Here is a 20,350-nt window from a genome sequence, read left to right on the forward strand (position 1 = left end):
TGTGTGTGTGTGTGTGTGTGTGTGTGTGTGTGTGTGTGTGTGTGTGAATAATGACCTGCGGAGAGAGAGACTCTAAGTACTGGTTCCAGGACTCAGGCGTCAGCAATAATACCAGGGCCACCTCTCCTCTTAGTGCAATGGCATAGGGGATATCACAGTGTTAATCCCAGGAATTACTGTATAGCCATGTCGTTAGCTCAATGTCAGGAGATGCAAGTGTCGTATGTGTAGTATGTGTTATGATGCAGGCATGCGATCCGTCAAAAGACTGTAAAGCAAATGCAGAACCGTGACATTTGTTTTAAGCGTATCTCTCTGCATACTGGTTTGGATTTGAGTGACAAATTTGAGCCTCGTCTCTGAATAATGCCGGAGCCGATTGTTGCATTTCCCATAAAAAAAAAAAAAACGAGCCGTTGTGAGCTTTAGCCCGCACCGATGTTTGATCTGAGAACAGCTGGGCTATCACCGTCGCAGATAAGACTGAGTATTTTGTGTCGCATCTCCGCACACAAGGAAATATATTAAATGGATCATTGTACAGAGGGCCTCGAAGACAAAAAAAAAAAAGAGAAAAGTCCAACCGGCGCAATGACAAGGGATGCATTACCTAATAGATTTGGCAGAAATACGGAGTTCAGGGCCGTCTGATAAAGCTGGGTTACAGTGCTTTAATCAATCACTAACAACACAAGCCAATTTAGGAAGAAGCCTGACATCCAAGATAGGCTTTCAGATGGGATTAGAAATGCTGAATGGAGAGTCGACACATCTGCCAGTGCGTGCAGAGATGACTGGTGTCGGCCTGGGCGCAGTGTTCCTCCCTCCATGTGTGATATTGAAACATGGCACTCTCCCCTCTCCTCCTGTTTGAATGTTACAGCCAAATTAATTCACCCCAGTCTCCTTAATTTGTCCCTTAGTTATTCTCCACGAATGCAGATGAGCATTCTTAGTGAGACATGCTGTATCACCCCTGTTGTTTACTCTCTCCTTGGAGAAAGGGCATGGTCATTTAAGGTGTTCCTTGAAGATAGTAGGCATGTAAAACAGCAGCTTGAGGCTGTGAAAATGCAATGGGGGCAGCTGACTGGGAGAAGATTTGGAGGGAAAACAACAATTGTATATCCCTCGAAATTCCTCCTGGCGTATTCTCCTCTTCCCCTCCTCTTCCAGCCAGTCTCTAATACCTGCCAGCTGAATACCAGATTCTCCATTGGATGTATTCATTTCAAATTAACTATTTTCCGCAGCTTTAGGGTCCCCCAAAGTACAAGCCTAGCCCTGAGCCTGATCCGGAGCCGGAGTCTGGCTGGGATCAATGGGGTGAGCAGCCAGGGTTTCTGATGGCGCTGGATAAGGTGTTGGTTCAGCTGTGGTGATTGATATCAGCTCACTAATCCCCCTACCTCTCCTCTAAATCCACCTGGCTGCAGCTTTGAACAGGGTTTTAATGGGAAGCATTAAGGCTGGAATAGAAGAACCGTGTTTACATTTTGCTTTGAATTATGGTTTTGAAGTCGTCCATTGATTGTTAGACATTAGAGCTTTGCAGGATAGATGTTTTCATTTACCAGTTCCTCTTGTTCCATTATGCTATTTCTATACTGTACAGTCATTATTTGAGAGTGTCGTTTTGCCGTAAACATATGACTGATGATTTATTTCAGTAAGTCACTGGTTATCCACATCTTGACCTGAATGATTTTCATTACACAACTAGCTAGGTAATTTGTGATTTGTAATTTGTGAACAAATTAGGCCATTTATGTTATGTTTAAAAGAGTGAAAGTTATGGCCTCTTGTGTTATTGAACTACCATTCATCTCCTCTGTACTAGTACAACTCAGTAATGGCTGATAAGCCTACAGGGGAGACATGTTTGTCTTTGTTACTCCAGAAGATAACAGTTGTAGCCCTATTAGTCTATACAGTAGCAGCATCTATTATAATGTGGTGGAATACTACAATAGTCACTGTGTGGTAATCATGATTGGCATGACATGACTGTGTTGAAAAGGCAATATTAACAATGGTACCCCTTTATCACTACTGACCTTCAGTTATAGTAAGGAGACTAATGTTCACTCATGGTTATAAACTCGCATCATGTGTACCAGACACTTAATTTGACAGCAGTCATTTGATGTGAACCGTAATCTAATCCTGTGTATGAATAGTCCCAAACCAAAATGTTCATAAATCTATTATGTTGGGTATGAAAAATAGATGCTATGGGTTCTGCTGTGTCAAGTGCACTCATGTATATCACAGCTTTCAGCTCTGTATTCAGGATTCCTGCTTGTCAGACAACAACACTCTTTGGCACCTCCATTTTTTGATTCAACACTCACTTCTCTGCAACTACACAAGCCATTTGCATGTAAATAGCCTCACTCTGCTGCTGTGCTTTTGGCATTTGTGAATACTCCCGGCGTCAAAGCCAACAAGTCATGCTCTTTGAAAAGAAACATCAACATAATGGGGATAGAGTTAAATAATGAATATTATTTTCCAACATCACTCTTTACTTTAATTGACACCCAATTGCATGAAAGTTTTTTTGGGGGGGGGCTTTCATAGGGTAGCTACAGTGTTATTAATGAACTTGTATTTGTGGTTATAAGTACCTTGTTTATAAGGCATACTGGTGGTAAAAGCACCATGCCTAAAGGGAATGTGTGAGGCCATAAGAATTGATAGATGTGCCACAATGGAATTTCCTAAGGGGGGAATATGCAGTACTGCTACCTGTGTCCTCACATAGAGCAGAGCTGAACATGCTGGGCCTGGAATAATAGAATATTGTAGCTTTTTCCTGGACATGGAATATCTTTCTGACAGCACATTGATGTAGCCATGGTAGGTCGGCTGCAAATGCCAAGACACTTCATGCTATTATTAGCTCTCTAATTTAACAGTTAACATCTGGGTCATGTTGGGTTTTTTCAGCCCCAATTATTCAAACATGTGAGTTTGAGTTGAGTCTCATTCATGTGTTTTTTGCGCAGTCTTTTCACACTCAATGAGAACAAGGTCATTTCCACATATTTGAGTTAGGGCAGTAGCTCATTTACTACGGCTTGAATTAAAGCTGTCATTTTAGACCTCTGCACAATTTATGTTTGTATTTATTTATACCTACACTGTTATTCATTATTGATTTTGATACTGTGCCATAACTTCTTTTTCCTTTTTGTCATAAAATATTTAATTAATTTGCCATTCTTTGGGGCCAGATGATTTTTCATCTTTGTCTGTACAAAACCTTATTTAAATGCAGTAGATGAAAGTGTTGACTTACATCCACTCAGTTTAGAATAATATACTTTGAAATAGTGGATAGCTAAGTGTCCTCAGAGCGATCATCTCTTCAAAGAGCTTGCTTTGCAAGGCTTATGGGGACACTCTTTGTTTGTGTTTTATTTTCCATAACAGAGAGGAGACAATGCCCCAAACAGCATTAATTTCCTCAAGCCTTATCCAGAAACTCAAAATGTTATTTTTGTATACAGTACATAGCCTGCCTATTGTCTTATTTCCGTCTGTTGATTCCGGCTGAAACTATCAAGTCTGAAACTGACAGAACTTTGTCATCTAATCAATCTTCAGTACTGTGTGTTATAGAAGTACGACATATAAATCTGCCGTTACAAACTATTTATGTACACTGCTTATTAATGTAGAAAATCTGCATGAAGATACAGTATAATACAGCATAATATGTTTACATACTTTCTATATATTAGTCATTGTTGAGATACAGGGATGTGCATCACAGACCTCAATTGGGTAATGAGAAAGACTTAAATACATAATGAACACCATTACAGTATGTTACCCGTAAAAGCTGTACATATATCACTAATCACCAGGGGGTGACCTAGTGACTGTATGGGTGTAGTGTAGCTTCCTCCATCTACACACCTGCTCTGGAATATGCAACAGTGTTTATTTAGGCCAAGGAGAGCCGTGTGTTCCCTATGACCTCCATCAACAGAGTCAGCACTAGCTATATGAGATTATCTATCTTTAAGTTTAACGTGCACAGCTGGACAATGAACTCAAAGACATGAGAGTATGAGAGTTCACCTTCCGGTTACAAATGCCTACAGTGCATGTTTATGCCACCTATAACTCTGCTATATTGCTAGCCTCCCACAGTGTTGTTGATTATTGTTTATAAACCACTTATAAATCCTTTATTACAACTTTAAAGTGGTACCCTTACATCTAAATTCAACATCACCTTCAATTCACCACAGTTGAAATTAGCTTTGATACCCACAGTAATGTTGGTTTAGAATCCATTTAAAAAACTGCAGTTCATTGGGGAACTGGCACTTTGAATAAAGTTGAACCTAAGCACTTTGTTAAAGAGAACAGGGCACACAGTGAGAGCAGCATCAGAGAGATGGGAGCCTGCTTAATGAGTATGCCACGTGTAATGCTTTAATGTGTTTACATAGGGCTGGATTAGAGACGGACCCAACACTCACCCCTGTGGTTTCTCAAAAGGTCCCTGCAGGCTCTGTTGAGCGATTAGCTACTTTGAATATTCTTCAGTAGGATCGTCTAGTGGGAACCACTCCACTGTGGATCAATAACAGCTTTAGGATGATGAGCTGCTGGGGACATTTTCTATTTTGTAGATGTAAGCTCCTTCCATCCTTTCCTTTCCGATGCAAGACTGTTAACTTTGATTAATATCCCTAAACCTCTCATACTGTTTTACATATCAATACCCTAGCCTGTATGTGTTACTCAAAGCAACAAAACGGCAAAGTCAAGAGAAGCAGTAGTGGTGATAGAAATGTAGATAAAGACGGGCCTGCTGCCTGCCTCTCCTTTTCTACTGTACCTCTAGATCAAATTGGTGGGTATTCCATCAAGTCAGGAACCACAAACAGTTGTTTTAAGCACCATGTCAGCAGTTAACTGCAAGTTCATTATTTGTGCTGCACAGCCACACACTTTATCTCAACATACATACCTGGAGTCTGTTATTATTTGGGCTGCCAACTTTCCCTTTGTAATTCGTTGGCCTTGTGGCTAGCAATGATTTGGCGCAAATGTATAGTTTAGCAGCAGCAGCAACACCATCGTTCCTCATTGTCTCTCCGTTCTGCTTCTTTAAAAATGTGTCAGCATCGGTGTGGTGATTAGCAGCCAGACTGCGCTGCCTCTTTGTCCTTGATATGATGCCAAATCTCCTGAGTAATAATGACTGCATAGGCCCCTCTGTCTGAGGCAGAGGCGGAGGGAAGGAAGGAAAGGCAAGCAGAGGCCTTCATCCTTCACAGCTACAGAGGCACTGGCCTGGCAGGAGCTTTATGAAACGTAGGTTTCATTTTGACATTTTGCGAATGTTGTTTCTGAAACATGCCAATCTCCTTGATTTAATACGGCGCCACTGTTGTTCGTCAAGCCCGGCAGCTTATACAAAGAGCGCGCCTGGGAGAGCAGAACAGGGTATTGTGTACATTCATTATTGATTCTGCTGCGGCTTTGAAATCCATGTTTGCGTGATTGAAATAAACATGTGGAAGTGGAGCGATACAGATATATTTTCTGCATTATTGGTACACCTGTGCCATGAAGACCAATGTTGCCACAACCACACCTGAGGTGAGACGCAAAAATAGAATAGACAAAATATTGATATTGGATCAATATTTAAATACAAAAGGATGGTGACACAAAAGTGGATTAACTTTTTTATAGCTATGACATTTGAAGAAGAACAGCAATGGTATTGTTTGGATTTATGAATTTATCCATACATTGGTTGTTAGAGTATCTTGAGGTCCCTGTAGGCCTTGTAGCCTGTCTCTTCCCAATTGTATACAGCATGTTCAGCATTCCCGTGGTGCAACAGTTACAGTAGTAACTTGTGATTACATCTGCCCGGGTCAAATTGACCCAGTTGTTATGAAATCAGGTGTTCTGGCCTAGCGCTGTTCTCTCAATGCCTTTGTTGCAAAACGGGAGTAATAAGATACTGGTGTTGGAAGTTCCATCCACTCCAAGCTGTGATTGGTTTCTTTCCATCCGAGTTCATTCTGTCTCTCTCTAAGGGACGAGGGGGAGTCGGAGAGTATTTGGCGCTCTGCTTAGACTTTTATTACAATGCAGAGATTTCACCGCTGTCGGAGAACAAAGGGTCCTTCTACAGTAAGTGGCAGGCACGTGCCTGTAAAAAAAAAAGTAATAATAACCTAATAATGCATTTCCTCATAAATACCACCTGAGAACTAGGAGAACTCAAACAAGCTGGCGGTGGGGTCTTTTTGAATGATGACAAATGGGGACGGGCCCAGCAGAATTGAACAGATTCTATTAATCAGGGTGGGAGAGTATGGGGAGAGTGTGGGAGGAGGGCATTTAACAGCGTGTACTCGGCGAAGTGCCGTCCTGCATTAAGGGCTAATAACCTCTCGTAGAGTCAGCACAGCATCCCCCCTGGTGTATTTATTACAGGCTGCAAGGCCACTGAGATGAGACGATCAATATTTCTGGGATGATGGGGGAACTCATGCAATCTCTCTCTCCATTCCTCCCCTGGTGGTGCTTCTGGTGGTGCTTCTGCAGGTAGGGAGAGATCAGAGCAGAGCAGGGAGGACCTGCTGCAAGCCTGATGAAGCCCTCTGGTTAACCTCTAAGCATACGCCCTCTTTTATAGGCACTATACATGCACGTCCTAATGAGTGAGCCTGACCTGATGCCTTCAACTTTAAAGACAATGAAAAAAAACTTTTGGTTGGCGCTGAATAATACACGGAAAGTTCAAATACGTGTGTGTGTCTGTGTGTGCGCGCGTGTGTGTGTGTGGTGTCCTTGCTGGCCACTTGACTGAAGTGGTAAGTGTGCATTTATGATAGGTAGAGAGCCCCCGTGTTTGAGGGAGGTGGGGAAAAAATGTACCACTAGGCATTTTCACTGATCCATGGCACTGGGGGGGGGGGGAATGGTTGTGGAGTGATAACAGCACCTCCAGGAATGTCGCGATTGCTTTTCCTGAGTGGTTAGTGGGCCTCCATTGGGTGCTGATACATTATAAATCATTTACACAGTCATTTTGGAATGCAATATCCTCCTCTAAACTCTGGCTTTTCTTCTCCATTGTTATTGGAGCTCTCCTGCAGTAGCTGTAGAGGGCTGAGGGGGTCCTAAGCCTCAGAAATTGAAAATTGATCAGGCAGCGGAGGGGAGGTGTTGTTGCTGGCACCACTGGGGAGCCCAGGCCTGTTGATTAGCATTTACAGTGCTGTCACAGAGAGAGCGCCCATGCTACCTAGCCTCCTCTCTGCAAATGTGATCTTTTCAAAGACCAGACAAGGGAGATGTAATTGAAAATGCATTCCATCACATCTTTATCTACAGCGAAGGAGAGGGGGGGTGGAATAAAGTCAGCATGATGCGAAACATGAACATGTCATGTTCCTGTGAGTAATTCAAAACTGTTGCTACTGTAGTACAGGATTGTAGTGATTTTTTCCTCCTAAACAGCGTCCATTTCCTTTGGAATGCATTGTTAATGTTAACACACCCAGTTGATATAGGCAGTTGTTTCTTCTAAGCACTCCGAGAGCCTATTCACTCTTTAGTAGCAACGTTTACATTGGTTGGAACAATCTGTTAAGTTGTGGAACACTTTCCACCGGTGAGCCCTTGATTGTGTAGATTGATTGAACCATTAAGTGCACTGTCATGTTTATGTGAAGGCCGTCACAAGTCAATACAAATGAGAGAAAAAAAATGGAAAACAAACAAGTCAGCTGTCTGGGAATCGTCATTAATTTTCCTGTCCTCTTTTCCTTGCAGCACGGGATAGAAGATCTGACACCAGGGGAGAGAGAGAGAGGACAGTGAACGAAGACCCAGCCAGAGAGGAACTACACGACTGTGACTCTTTTTTGTTCCCCTTTTTAGCTGCTTCAGCTCCAGTGTCACGGCTGATGACTGGATCGCAGGGGGCAGGACTGCAGGGCTGAGAAGGGACGGGAAGGGAAGGCCGCGCCAGCCGAGGGGGAGCCCCGGCGTGTATGTTGGTCATTTGCAGTCGCACTCACTCACACGGACCATGTGGTTTTCGCCAAGGAGAAACCGCCTCCTCTCGCAGAGCTGGCGCGGTGCCCACAGATGCGCCAGCTACAGCTCTTCCTTGTGGATACTAAGTTTCTGCTGGTGCTTTGCGGCCATCCAAGGCCAGAACTACCACCCCACTGTGAACACGCAGTACGGGAAACTACGGGGGGTGAGGGTGCCCCTACCCAGTGAGATACTGGGGCCGGTGGACCAGTACCTGGGGGTACCGTACGCAGCGTCCCCGGTGGGTGAGAAGCGCTTCATGCCCCCTGAGCCTCCCTCCTCCTGGTCCGGGATCAAGAACGCCACCCACTTTGCCCCCGTCTGCCCCCAAAACATTCACAACGCAGTGCCGGAAATCATGATGCCAATATGGTTCACCTTCAACCTGGATATAGTTGCCACGTACATACAGGATCAAAACGAGGATTGTTTGTATTTAAACATCTATGTTCCAACCGAGGATGGTGAGTGTGTCGGGTATCTGGGACCAACCAAAAATCTCTGTTCTTCTTCTTCTTCTTCTTCTTCTTCTTCTTCTTCTTCTTCTTCTTCTTCTACTCTCTTCTCTTATTCTTACTTGTGTCGCTGTCTTAGACTTTGTGTCACTTCTCTATTGTGTGCGGAGCATGACCTGTTGTCTGGCGCATGCTGTGTCCGTGTCCACCATTTCTCATCCTGACTTGATCTTCCATGAGGTCTTTTCATCAACTCTCCCCTTCCATGCCACTGTTATAGGTTCCTCTTTTGTGTTTACTCAAGGCAAAAAGCAACCCAAAAAAACAACCAAGAAAATGGCTGAAAACAAACCTAAATCTGACGTAAAACAGATTGGACCTAATGTAGTGATCCTGGTGCACCTCCCTTCCCTCACTGTCTTGACTGTTCTGGGGATATTAGCCATTAGCGAACAGCCTGCCTCATAAGAGAATGATCTTCTGTAGGGTTGGTGAAATATCTGGTACACGAGAGGCCTGTGGCATCAGTCTGAACCATGTAAGACCCCTTACTCTCCTCTATCAACTGGAACTCATTCTAGAGTTGGTCTTTGCACACAGTAAAATGTAGGGCAGCACAAATATAACACAATGGTGCAATAGACAAACATACAATATGATTAAGATCCATCAACTAAAATTGTTTAACTTAAATGCATTGACTCTTTTTAGTCATGTACTCTGAGGAGACCACACTGAAAAATGGGCTTGAAATGGTAAGTGCTCCCAGTAACTGTAAGAATTACATGATAATATGTAAAGCAGACACAATAACACAATGCTTAATTTTAGCCTATAATGATGCAGTACAAACACAGCAAACACCTTGGCAATGTACTGGAGCAGCCATTGTGCTGAGGAAAAGTCCTGGTTTCTGAGGCTCCTGTGTGGTTGTAATGGGTCTTATATAGAAGTGCATGTGAATATGGGCTTCCTGTGTCCCAGGATGCAGCAAATTCATTCCACCATTTTGGAATATTTCTGCAGAAACACCCCAGTTACTCTCTCGACAGGTCCTCTGTTGTTCTTGTTGTTGATGACTCTGGTTGGGCTGAGGGGAGGGAGGGGGTTGGCTCAATCTGAGTTGTTGCATGTCACCTGCAGTCTTTTCCAGAGCCTTCTGTTATTTTGTAGTTTTTTTATTCATTTTACAGTCAAAAGAATATCCAAGGAATGTGCCAGGAAACCCAACAAGAAAATGTGTAGAAAAGGAGGTATGTAAGAAAGCCAACTTGGAGCAAGAGAGAGGAGAGAGCGACGGGTACGTCCTCTCTAAAGCCAACGAGATATCATCACCTATCAACCCTCAAATCAAAGAGCTAATTGGAGTGAACATGGGACTTACGGCTCAAATTAACCTTGACGTGTGTGTGTGTGTGTGTGTGTGCGTGTGTGTGTGTGTGTGTGTGTGTGTGTGTGTGTGTGTGTGTGTGCGTGTGCGTGGGAGAGAAGTGAGAATTTTCCCCAAGTTAGTGAAGTCCCAAAATAATTAATGCTGATGATACATTTACACCAACAGTGAAGCAATAGATGATGATTTTTATGAAAGTACAGTGTTTTTCTTTTACACACATCATCATATATTTCTTCATGGTCATTGCATCAGAGCCACAAGACTTATCAGTTGTGTGCTTTCATGGGTAAACGAAGACGAGTAGATAAATGTTTAGGGGGAATAACTGAATGTCAATTTAGTCAGAAGCAAAACTGCCCATTTAAAGTTATGTAACAGACAAATCTGAATTGGTTTGCAAGGACCTTTTGTCATGTCTCAGACTGCTCTGACAGCACTTAAGACTGTGGCTTATTGGAAGAATTTGTCAAAAGCGACAACTGAAAGCATTAGAGCCTCTGCCGTTGATTACATTTTCCACATAAAAGTAGAGGACTTCTCTTGAGAGCGTATTGTTCACAACAAGCAAATCTCTATGCAAAGAGGAAGATGCACACACATCTATATTGGAGTTGACACATTAGACACCTTTCTCTGTATACAGTCTCTGATTACATTTGCGTTCGAAAATCTATACATATATACAAACCAAGCATGAGTACAGTGCATGGTTGCTTTGGTTTAAAACATCTGATGGGTCTACCAGTAGTAACAGGTCTTATACTCAATCTGACCAAAATGAAACACAAATATGTTGGCCTAAAGCCCCTCATTTGACCGTCATTGACAGACAACCTAATGAGTAGCCTGAATATTGTGAGACTGCATTAATAATATCTCAGCTCACATTTAAGATTCTGTTTGATTCAGTAGTCAGACCACAGCTATTTTATACTGTATTTCCATATAAGCATGAAGCAACCCTTACGCTGTGAGCTCACACTCTGCTTTAGTAAACCAATTGTGTCTGAGACAGACTGGCCCTCTAGGCACTTCTGCTTCTGAATTAGTCCCAGTTGTAGCATACACACAGAAATCTCTCTTTAACATGTTCAATTATCTTCCTCATGTTTTGTCATGAGGAACTGGTTTATATTATATGTATGTTGGTTTTGTGACATATTATGGTGCTGAGAGGTGATTGTTGCATCTCAAACACAAATGATGTAATGTTCTAGCCTATTTGAAACGTATTGCTGTGGCTATTTGAATTGTAGCTTTATTTTCTGAACTGTTTCCGTTTTTAAGACCTTTGGCCTTTGTTGATGTGGTTTGATGCCTTGAAATACTTAATTCATGTATTATTTGTACAACACAATGTTGCAAGCTTCTTATGATGCAAACGTTGGTATACTTAATGCAATACTGTTCAACAATGAATGCTCAAATAGTGAGTTAAACTGTACACCATCAAAATAAGTTGTTCCGTTTACAACAATGAAAATATAGAATTACTTAAAAGTGCATGCAATAATGTACATTTCTACAACATGGGTAAGCTATTACCTGTAACTTTCTTTTAACAGATCGTAATTGTAACCTCAGATACTATAGATTTTTTTTTAATTGTATTTGAAATGCCTCCAATAAGGGATGCCTTGATAGGGGAACAAAGTCATACACACTGGGTCTATTTGGTATAGAACCTCATTTATGTGTTTGTGCTGCAAGAAATATATCTCTGAGAACATGTATTCTCAAGAGGATTAATTCTTACATAGGGCATTTGACATTGGATACAATGGTTTTATGATTGTTGCCAAGCAACAGTAAGTAGTCGTGATAGGAGCCTGTAGATGGACTTCGATGGGTCTTATTAGTTATGCCAATTAAATATGAACAAATAACAGTGTTGTGCAAGTACTTAAACATGCTGCTAGACAAATGCAACTGGAGTCACGGAAGAGAAGTAAAATATACACATAATGAGAATATATGTGAACGCAGGGGCAATCTGTATGAAGTTAGCTTATGTAATACGAAGTTAGTGAGTACAATATGAAGGCGGTATTTACAGTATGAAGATAGCCCGTAGTGCACTGTGCGTGATATAAATTGGAACACAAGTATATCGCAGTTTCATTTATAGAGGCACCTAATTGTACTTAATGTCTTGATGCTAGCTTATGTGAGGAGATTGATACACAATATAACAGTTAAAGTAATTCCGCATTCCGTTTCACCGTAAGATAAACTACTGTATGATGAAACCACTCAGTCACAAGCTTTATCATATTCCACAGAAATGTATTTATGTATGCATTGAATCATGAGCATTTGAGCGTCACTAAAATGGTTTTAAGATTAAGTGTTGAAAATCCTTGGAATGCTGTGTTATTGAGATACTCTGCACCTGCCCAGTGATAGGCAGAAGAAACCACAGCGCCCTTGTGAGTCAAGTTCTGTGTCATACTCTAGAATATGGAGGCAAAAGCCTCAGATGGTGGAGTCCAGTGCTCTGTCAAAAGATCAAAGGCTGAGTGGTTTTCACACTCATAGGCAGACAGCTCAAGACAACGTCCGTTTCCTCAATTCAGACAGAAATGTCAGGATAGCCTAGCTAGCATAGCTGCTGTCTATACAGTAGTATGGTGGAGTTTCAGAATGGTAGCAATTACACTAACTACTGTATATCCATGAAGAGTTTTTTTTTTTTTCGCTCATTGTTCAAAAGCGCCTACCTACCAACTCAGGAACTTGAACGGTATAGAGTCACTATGCAAATGCGTAGACCGAGCTGAGGGTGTGCTGTGTCTGAGGAAAACATGTCACCGGTACTTTCGGAATAATGACCAGGATGTCATTGAGTACACAACAGACGACCTTCTCCGGGACTGCACTGTCCAGGCAAGTGCTGTAGTGAGTGAGGTCGTATGGAGGTGATGAAACCTGCAAGATCAGCACAGAGGCTTGTGTACGTGCGAACACTCACTCAGAACATACAGCAGCCATACTGAGACACACAGACCCATGAGACCTCAGCTTAGATCTCACACTCATTCTGCCTGCTCCTCGTCAGAGGGACTATGTTCTGAGGAGAGATTTAATGATGTGCTAGGGCACATGCCATACCATTATTCAGTCCTTCCCTGTTAGATTAGCCATAGAGATGGGTCATTTCCTGCGAGGACAAATGCTGATGAGGTCACACTGACAAAGGCTTTGCCTTGTTTAAGTGATTGCTGAACTTGAATACAGCTGTGGGAACCCAAGGGTCCATTTGGTGAGCCCTTTCTTTTACACAGTCAAAGTCGTTGCGACATTGTGAGTTTCGGAGTGAGTAAGGGTGCAGCCCGTTCTCTTTTCACACCCTCTGGGCGTTCATTTCTGTCTTTAAATGCTTTTTACAGCACATGGAGTAGATGCCAGTGCGGGTCGTTTCGAACAGAACTACATTGCAGTCGTATATTATTCCGCTAAGCTATGCTACGCCACTGCCTCCTCTCTAGCGATAATGCCTGAGGGACAGAAACAGGCAGGATCCACATTTCTGCCCTCCAAGTTTAACCTTTATCAGCAGACAGTTACAGATAAATGGAGGAGAATCTTTTAGAAATCAAGTCTTGATTTGGAGTACTCAGCTCCCATTCCCATGCAGCACTCGTGACAGGGCTGTCACTGGCGCCGCCAGCATTGTATGCTAAGAAGCCCAGTGCCTGTACTAAAAGGCCAAATTGCCGGCCAAACCTGTATATTAACAGCCAAAGCAGAAAAATTAGTGTTTTTTTTTTTTTTTTCATAGGCTGACCTATGGTTGCCAGAGAGCGATGAAAACTGCAAAAGAGGCCCAATCTCAGTTAGACTGTGTCTGGGCCGTGGCAGACAGTAACACACCATGGTAATCCCTTTGGATGGCCGACTCAACCCTGCCTGAGGGAAAGAGGGGCCACTGCCAAACTGCCGACGAAAAAGCTGCACGCCTAGCAGCAGTGGCAAATAAACCATTTTCAGAGAAGAATAGAAGAATATAAAAAAGTACTGCCCTCATATGATTTGGAAACGGAGCGGAATGACGAAATGTCCCCTTCGTTTGATTGGGAGCCGTTCTGTTCAAATGTGTCAGGGACGGATGAAGACCCTAGTGAGAGTTAAGCTGCATCCAGCAAATCAGCCAGCCAGCCAGCCAGCAAGCCAGCCAGCCAGCCAGCTAGAGGCTTCATTCACTCTGACTTGAGATGCAAGACGCGGCTTAAGCAGGAAGTTCCCATTCACAGCCCCCCTGCTGCTCCACTGGCCCACTCTAGCAGTCAACCCAAGACTCAGTATCTCTGTTCTGTCCTTTGTTTATCAAAACGCAGAGAAGAAGAAGAAGAAGAAGAAGAAGAAGAAGAAGAAGAAGAAGAAGAAGAAGAAGAAGAAGAAGAAGTTGGTACCAGTAATAAGCTTAGAGCCTACTGGGTCTTGACTAGGTTTTTGACTAAGATATTAGTCATAAGCTAGTTTGTCTTTCTGTACCATAACAAATACAGTACGTGTAAAAAAGTGCCTGACTATAAAGTACAAGACATATCAGTAGTGAATGTCACAAGGTTTGACGTCATTGGCCATTATATCTGGAGTGTTGTGTATCCTTTATTCTTTAGAGCTCACATGGTCCGATCCAACCTGTTCTTTTTCCGACTGCTCTTGTTACAGACATGCAACTTGGCTGCTTGTTATTTTGGTTTTATTTTAGGGGCAGCTGAGGCGCAGCGTGAGTTTTGGCTGTCCTTTACTGCAGGATTACAGCCTCCTTAACCTTTTAGCCTCATTCTCCATCATTCTCTCTAATGTGTCCTTCCCAAGCTGTTCCTTAACCTCTACACTGGGTTAGACAGCACAGACAGGAGCAGAGACAGAAACAGGTTCTCTCAAAGAGAAAAACCACCACCTGAGGATTGGAGACTGAATATAACCGCTTAGAAATTGACAAGACGGCAGCATTTCACATTTCACTAAGTCCCTTTCCACATTCTGACCTTTCTGATATTTAACTCTGAGGCCCATCTATTATCAGCGAAACCTTTTCCCAGTAAAGGAAAAGCAGTTAACATTCAGTGAGCTCAGCCTTCAGTTTTGTATTGAGTGAATTGTAGATTCAGTCTCTCTGGGATCTATTTGCAGCTGGTGCAAAACAGACCAGAGCAAGTCCAAATGCAGGCATACTGGCAATTTGTGTTGGCGGTAACTGGTGGAAAAAACCATAGTGCTGAAGGGCTATCTCACCTGTGCTCAGGTGGGTGGAGTAGCGTTAATAGAGGTGTGTTCATGACAATGAGCAGGGTTAGGGTTAGTGTTAGTGTCATCAGTTGCGCTGAAAAATTCGGGCCGTGAAAATAGCCGAATATTTTAGACACCCCATAGCACCACTGCCAGCATCCCTCGCCAGCACCTGTGTTTGCGCTGAATGTTTTTAACACTGTTAAAATATAGCCCTGTGTGTGTGTGTGTGTGTGTGTGTGTGAGAGAGAGAGAGAGAGAGACAGGCAGACAGAACGAGAGACAGAGAGAGACAGAGAGAAGTGAAGAAGTATAAAAGTGAACATGTCCTCAAGCCAGAGACAACTATTTGGATGTCTGTTTGAAGGCCTTTTGATGATTGTGTTTTTAAGACTGAATGTTTTAATTTGTAAGATCTTTTATGTAACAAGTAAGCCCATCAAATAATGCTCCTTTCAAACTGATTTGATGAGAGGTTATTTGCTAGTTTGTTTGTACATGAATAATAGCTGCTATTTTTATGCAGCTATTTTACTTATTTTTTTATAATTCACCTACTGTAGACCCTTGTATACTTTTTTATGAAAAAAATTTTTTATAAAATTTTTCATAGTCAATAGTACTGCAATATCATTGTGTATCGTCAAGGTCAACTCTAGATTCTTATGCAGGCCGGCAGTGGATATGGTATGTTTGCAATTCCGATTACTGCTCCAACACATGACACAGGCACGACAACAACACGATGAGAAGTGACAGAGTATCCCTGTCGACACCTGCCATCCATTTTATACCTGTCTGAATTTGTATCACTCACGACAACATGCACACAGCTGAACACACAGTGGATCTTCTCCTCTGTCTCCCAGATTTACCTGCACTCAGCTTTGAGAATCGAATTGCCGCCTGTGCCAATGTTGCAATATTGTTCAGCCAACACGACTCCAATGTTTACAGGAGTAAATCACCAATCCTTTTTTTTTATTTCTAAAGGGAAGACGTTTTTAGAGCTTTACCTAGGGAATTACTGTGCTTTTTTCCAAAATGGTTTCACAACAGAGCAAGCTAGATAGTATCAGATTAGTTTCCAATGATTTAATGCTGGAATATGATTCATGTCTGAATATCTGGTCAAATCAGACTTGCCTCTTGTGGGAACTACAGTACGCTATGACAATTGTACATATTTTATAGCATTTAATATACAGTCAGAAAATATTGAAATGAGTGAGAGGAAGTGTGACAGTTCAATAGTGCCAATGATACCAGTGGTGTATGACTCATCCCCCAGCCATGTGCCTTGCTAAATCAGGCTTGGGCTTAACAGAGCACAGTTCACCTACACTCAACTGTTATATGTGCAATATGTCATTTACTACATTTGTGAGTTATGTCTTATAATTAAATGGCCGTCAGAATGCAAGATTTAAGCAATTTTAGAAAGGTTTTAGCATTTTTACATTATATTGAATTGTTAACAATATTATATGGTGAAATGTTACAGTTCTGAAATCTGCTTCACATTATACCTGCTGTGTATGTTAATTTTTTTGTAATCTTGTGTTTCCAAAGAAGAAACACCTCTTATGGATATGTATTCAAACTAACATTGTTAATTTTTAGTCACAGATGGCTTCAAATGATGTAATGTACTGTACTGCCTCTCTCCCCCACCTCTTGTCTTGACAAACATGCTATTTTGAATTTCCCTGTGCTTTTCTGTGTCTCTCCCTGCTTTATTACTAGGGGCCCACGCTAAAAAACAGGGCGAGGATTTGTCGGATAACGATGGTGATGAAGACGAAGGTATTTTCTTTGGTGACCAAAGATGGTGCATGGTTTTATTCACTTAGCTCATTTATGGCCATGTGTTTCTCCAGTTGTGAATGCAGCCATCATGCATCTCAGCATGATATTTTAGACACTCCTGTAAAATGTGTATGGAAGTGTGTGTGTGTTCTCTCGTGTGTGTATGTGTGTGTGTGCGCGCACGCTTGTGCGTGTGTGTGTGTGTGCGTGCGTGTGTGTGTGTGTGTGCGCGCGTGTGTGTGTGTGTGTGTGTGTGTGTGTGTGTGTGTTTGCTATTTGCACACAATCTGAAGTAGAAATATGTTCCTTCATGTCAAATATGGCTTGACATGAGGGGTTTGCTTTCATGAAGACCTGGGTGCAGTAGCTCACTAAATAACACACCGCTGTTTAAACCCCAATAATTTCCCCTCCTGGGATTGATAGGACAAAGCTAGAAGTTGTTTAAAGGATCACCCCAGACGTGGCCGTGGTATTTGCTGTGATAACATACATGAAGCAATGGAGAGGTGGAGTATCAGGTCTGCCAGCAGATTGAGAGCAGGGGCTCAGGAGTTCTGCTGGAGAGGATTAGTCAAGAGTTGAGGAATGTGAAGTTTCTGCTCAGCAATCGCATTGTTCACTTTCCATATTTATCTTGGGATATTCCTGGCTCACGGTGGATCTCTGCCGAGATTAGAAAAAGAGACGATGCTCTCCCTGCAACAGAAACGGCTTAAGTCCCCAAATCTAAATCAAACCCCTGATGTTGTTGTTCCACTCTTGTGTCTGCCTCGCAGGGGTTGAGCAGGTGACGCATAAAGGTTGTTCGGCATCAGGGTAAAGCCCTTGACTTACACCTCTGTGTGTATGTGTGTTTCTGTGTGTGTGTGCACACGTGTGTGTGTGTGTGTGTATGTATGTGTGTTTGTGTGCGCACGTGTGTGTATGTGTGTGTGTGTTTGTTTGTGCGTGTGTGTGTGTGTGTGTGCGCACGTGTGTGTATGTGTGTGTGTGTGTGTGTGTGTGTGTGTGTGTGTGTGTGTGTGTGTGTGGGTGCGTGCATACACTATGTGTGTATATGTATAATAAATGAGTGCACAGGTGTGGACTAGGCTTGTTTTGATGTTGTTAACACACGTCACAGGCATATTAATCCTTTATTTGACAGAAAGAAGTAGATTTCACTCCATGTGGGGAGTTACCTGTGGATCTGTCTAAGCCTTGTAATCCAATCCCTTCCTCTCTACAATAATGCACTGCCTTGAGTGGTTCTTCGTGGGAACCGACCCAACAGAACCTAGCCTGCTGCAGGTCCTGCTTCAGGTTCTGAAGGCTCCCTGGCCGTGCCTCCTTCCAGATGTTTAAGGGCCTGTGGTGTGGAGTGTGGAGCCAGTCCAGAGCCAGTGGGATCCACACTCCGATGGAAGCCTCACACTTGGCCTCGATCATAGAACAGGAAGCGTTGCCATGGCACTGCTTTTGATACACAGGTGTTTGCTCATTCAAGCCCAGGGCAAGTTGTTGCATCTGAAGCCAAATTGCCCATAGTCTATAGGAACAAATGTGTGTGTGTGTGTGTGGGGGGGGGGGGGTGTGGGGGGGGGGGGTGTGTGCGTGCATGCCTGTTTGTGTGTAAGCCCATTCAAAATCGCTGACAAGTGCGGATCCCTTTGGCTGGCTCATCTCTGCATGCGAACACAGTAGCTTGGTCTCTGAGCTGTTGTGCTAGACTAGCCCCACAGAAATTGTGACAAGTCTATACTTTACCGAGCGCAGCTAATGCTATTTACTGAGCATCACCGTTGAAGCACAATACAGGCAGAGCTGGATCTGTGCTGCAGTACTGTAATGCTAATGCATGTGTGACAGAGTTGGCCATCAATCCCTCTGTATGATCCAGAGGATTTCTATTGTTCTGCTGAATATGTCTTCACTGAAGTGAGACGGACTGGGAAGTGAACCAGCATCCTCAGGGAGACTCACCCCTGCCAAAGAGGACAGTGTTTACTCCTAGGAATAGAAGCTAGCCGTGAGTGGAAAATGTTAGCTCATCGAGCGAAAGGCAAGGTCTTCGCCCCTGTGTCTGTCTCTTAAAAGGCAACATACAGCCCTTATACAAACCTATAGCAATAATAATATGGACACAAAAAGCAATTACAGTATTTTCACAATGTAGCTCCCTAAACCAAAGTAGGCCTACGTCAAACATTTGCATTCAAGATAAAGCTTTCAGTGTAAATAGAGTGAGAACGTTCCCATTTTCTCCCTGTTCTCTCCCGTTTATCGAGCGCCTGCCTGAGTCTCGCGAGCTGTCTGTCTTGTCCGGGTGCTGCTCTGTCTCCCCTCCATCTCTCAGTCTGCTCAGGCGCCGTGGTGTCACCTGTCTCTGTTGGCAGTCCGTCTGTCCTCTGCTAATTTCCCTCCTGAACCGGCTGAACGATATTTCAGTTGTCTCTCATCCTGTTACACGGCTCGGCCGGGCTCTCTCTCTATCGCTCTCTCTCTCTCTCTCTCTCTCTCTCTCTCTCTCTCTCTCTCTCTCTCTCTCTCTCTCTCTCTCTCTCAGGGTTGTTGAGGCTTCGGCCAGACTCTCTGAATTACAGTCAGTCAGCCCGCCAGACAGCCCGCCAGTCATTCCGTAGCGGAGGTCCACTCCCTCTCCTCGGCACCCCACTGCTGGAGACTGCAGTCAGGGGCCAAGATGTGATGATTTACCCCAGCGACAATCAAACATATTTTTACAGGCCTGTTATTGCTCTGTAAAGGCGAGTGTGTTCTCAATCACCTGCCTACCTGCAGTTGGAAGATAAAGGTGAATGCTTGTGGGGGTAAACAGAGGCAGTGGGGTGTTGTTGTTGGTAAATCTCTGCGGTCGAACATGGCAGCAGTGGTGTTGTACTGTATTGTGTGCAGTATTGGAGGGGGGACAGGACCCCCCGCTCTCTGGTGGGTCACGGCTCTCTCCCACTGCAGGGGAAAGGTGGTGTGTGCCAGTGGCTTAGCTTACTGATGCTGGGGCTCCAATCAGGGGCACACACACACACACACACACACACACACACACACACACACACACACACACACACACACACACACACACACACACACACACACACACACACACACACACACACACACACACACACACACACACACACACACCAACTCCCCAGACTTGCTTGCTGTGCCAAGAATCTCAGCTCCACCTGCCTGGGTATTAACATTAATTCCACTGCACAGCCCTGACTAGATTCCAGTCCAACGCAGCCCTTAGCTCAAGGAGCCTGAGAAAGGGTTGAATTCACAACGGGAGCAATTCACACACTGCCTCCACTTCCTGCCTCCCCAAACCCGCCACTATCCCATTCCCTCTGATGTGGCA

The 20,350-nt window shown here is 43.5% G+C and overlaps 1 protein-coding gene across 11 annotated transcripts in view; it reads left to right on the forward strand.

Moving 5' to 3' along the window:
• Positions 1-8,083: 8,083 nt before the first annotated feature.
• nlgn3a (neuroligin 3a) overlaps positions 8,084-20,350 on the forward strand; it is a gene marked incomplete at both ends in the record, with an annotated part of 89,172 nt that continues 76,905 nt past the window's right edge. The window contains 3 exons of one of the 11 annotated variants that reach the window (XM_083685646.1): positions 8,084-8,555; positions 9,740-9,799; positions 16,924-16,983. In XM_083685646.1, coding sequence (XP_083541772.1) covers positions 8,084-8,555; positions 9,740-9,799; positions 16,924-16,983 — 592 coding nt within the window. Of the gene's footprint in view, positions 8,562-9,646; positions 9,804-16,923; positions 16,996-20,350 lie in introns of all 11 variants that reach the window. The other 10 variants (XM_083685651.1, XM_083685654.1, XM_083685655.1 and 7 more) reach the window with 10 other exon arrangements.

Source organism: Argentina silus, assembly GCF_951799395.1.
Source record: "Argentina silus genome assembly, chromosome: 15".
Lineage (NCBI taxonomy): Eukaryota > Metazoa > Chordata > Actinopteri > Argentiniformes > Argentinidae > Argentina > Argentina silus.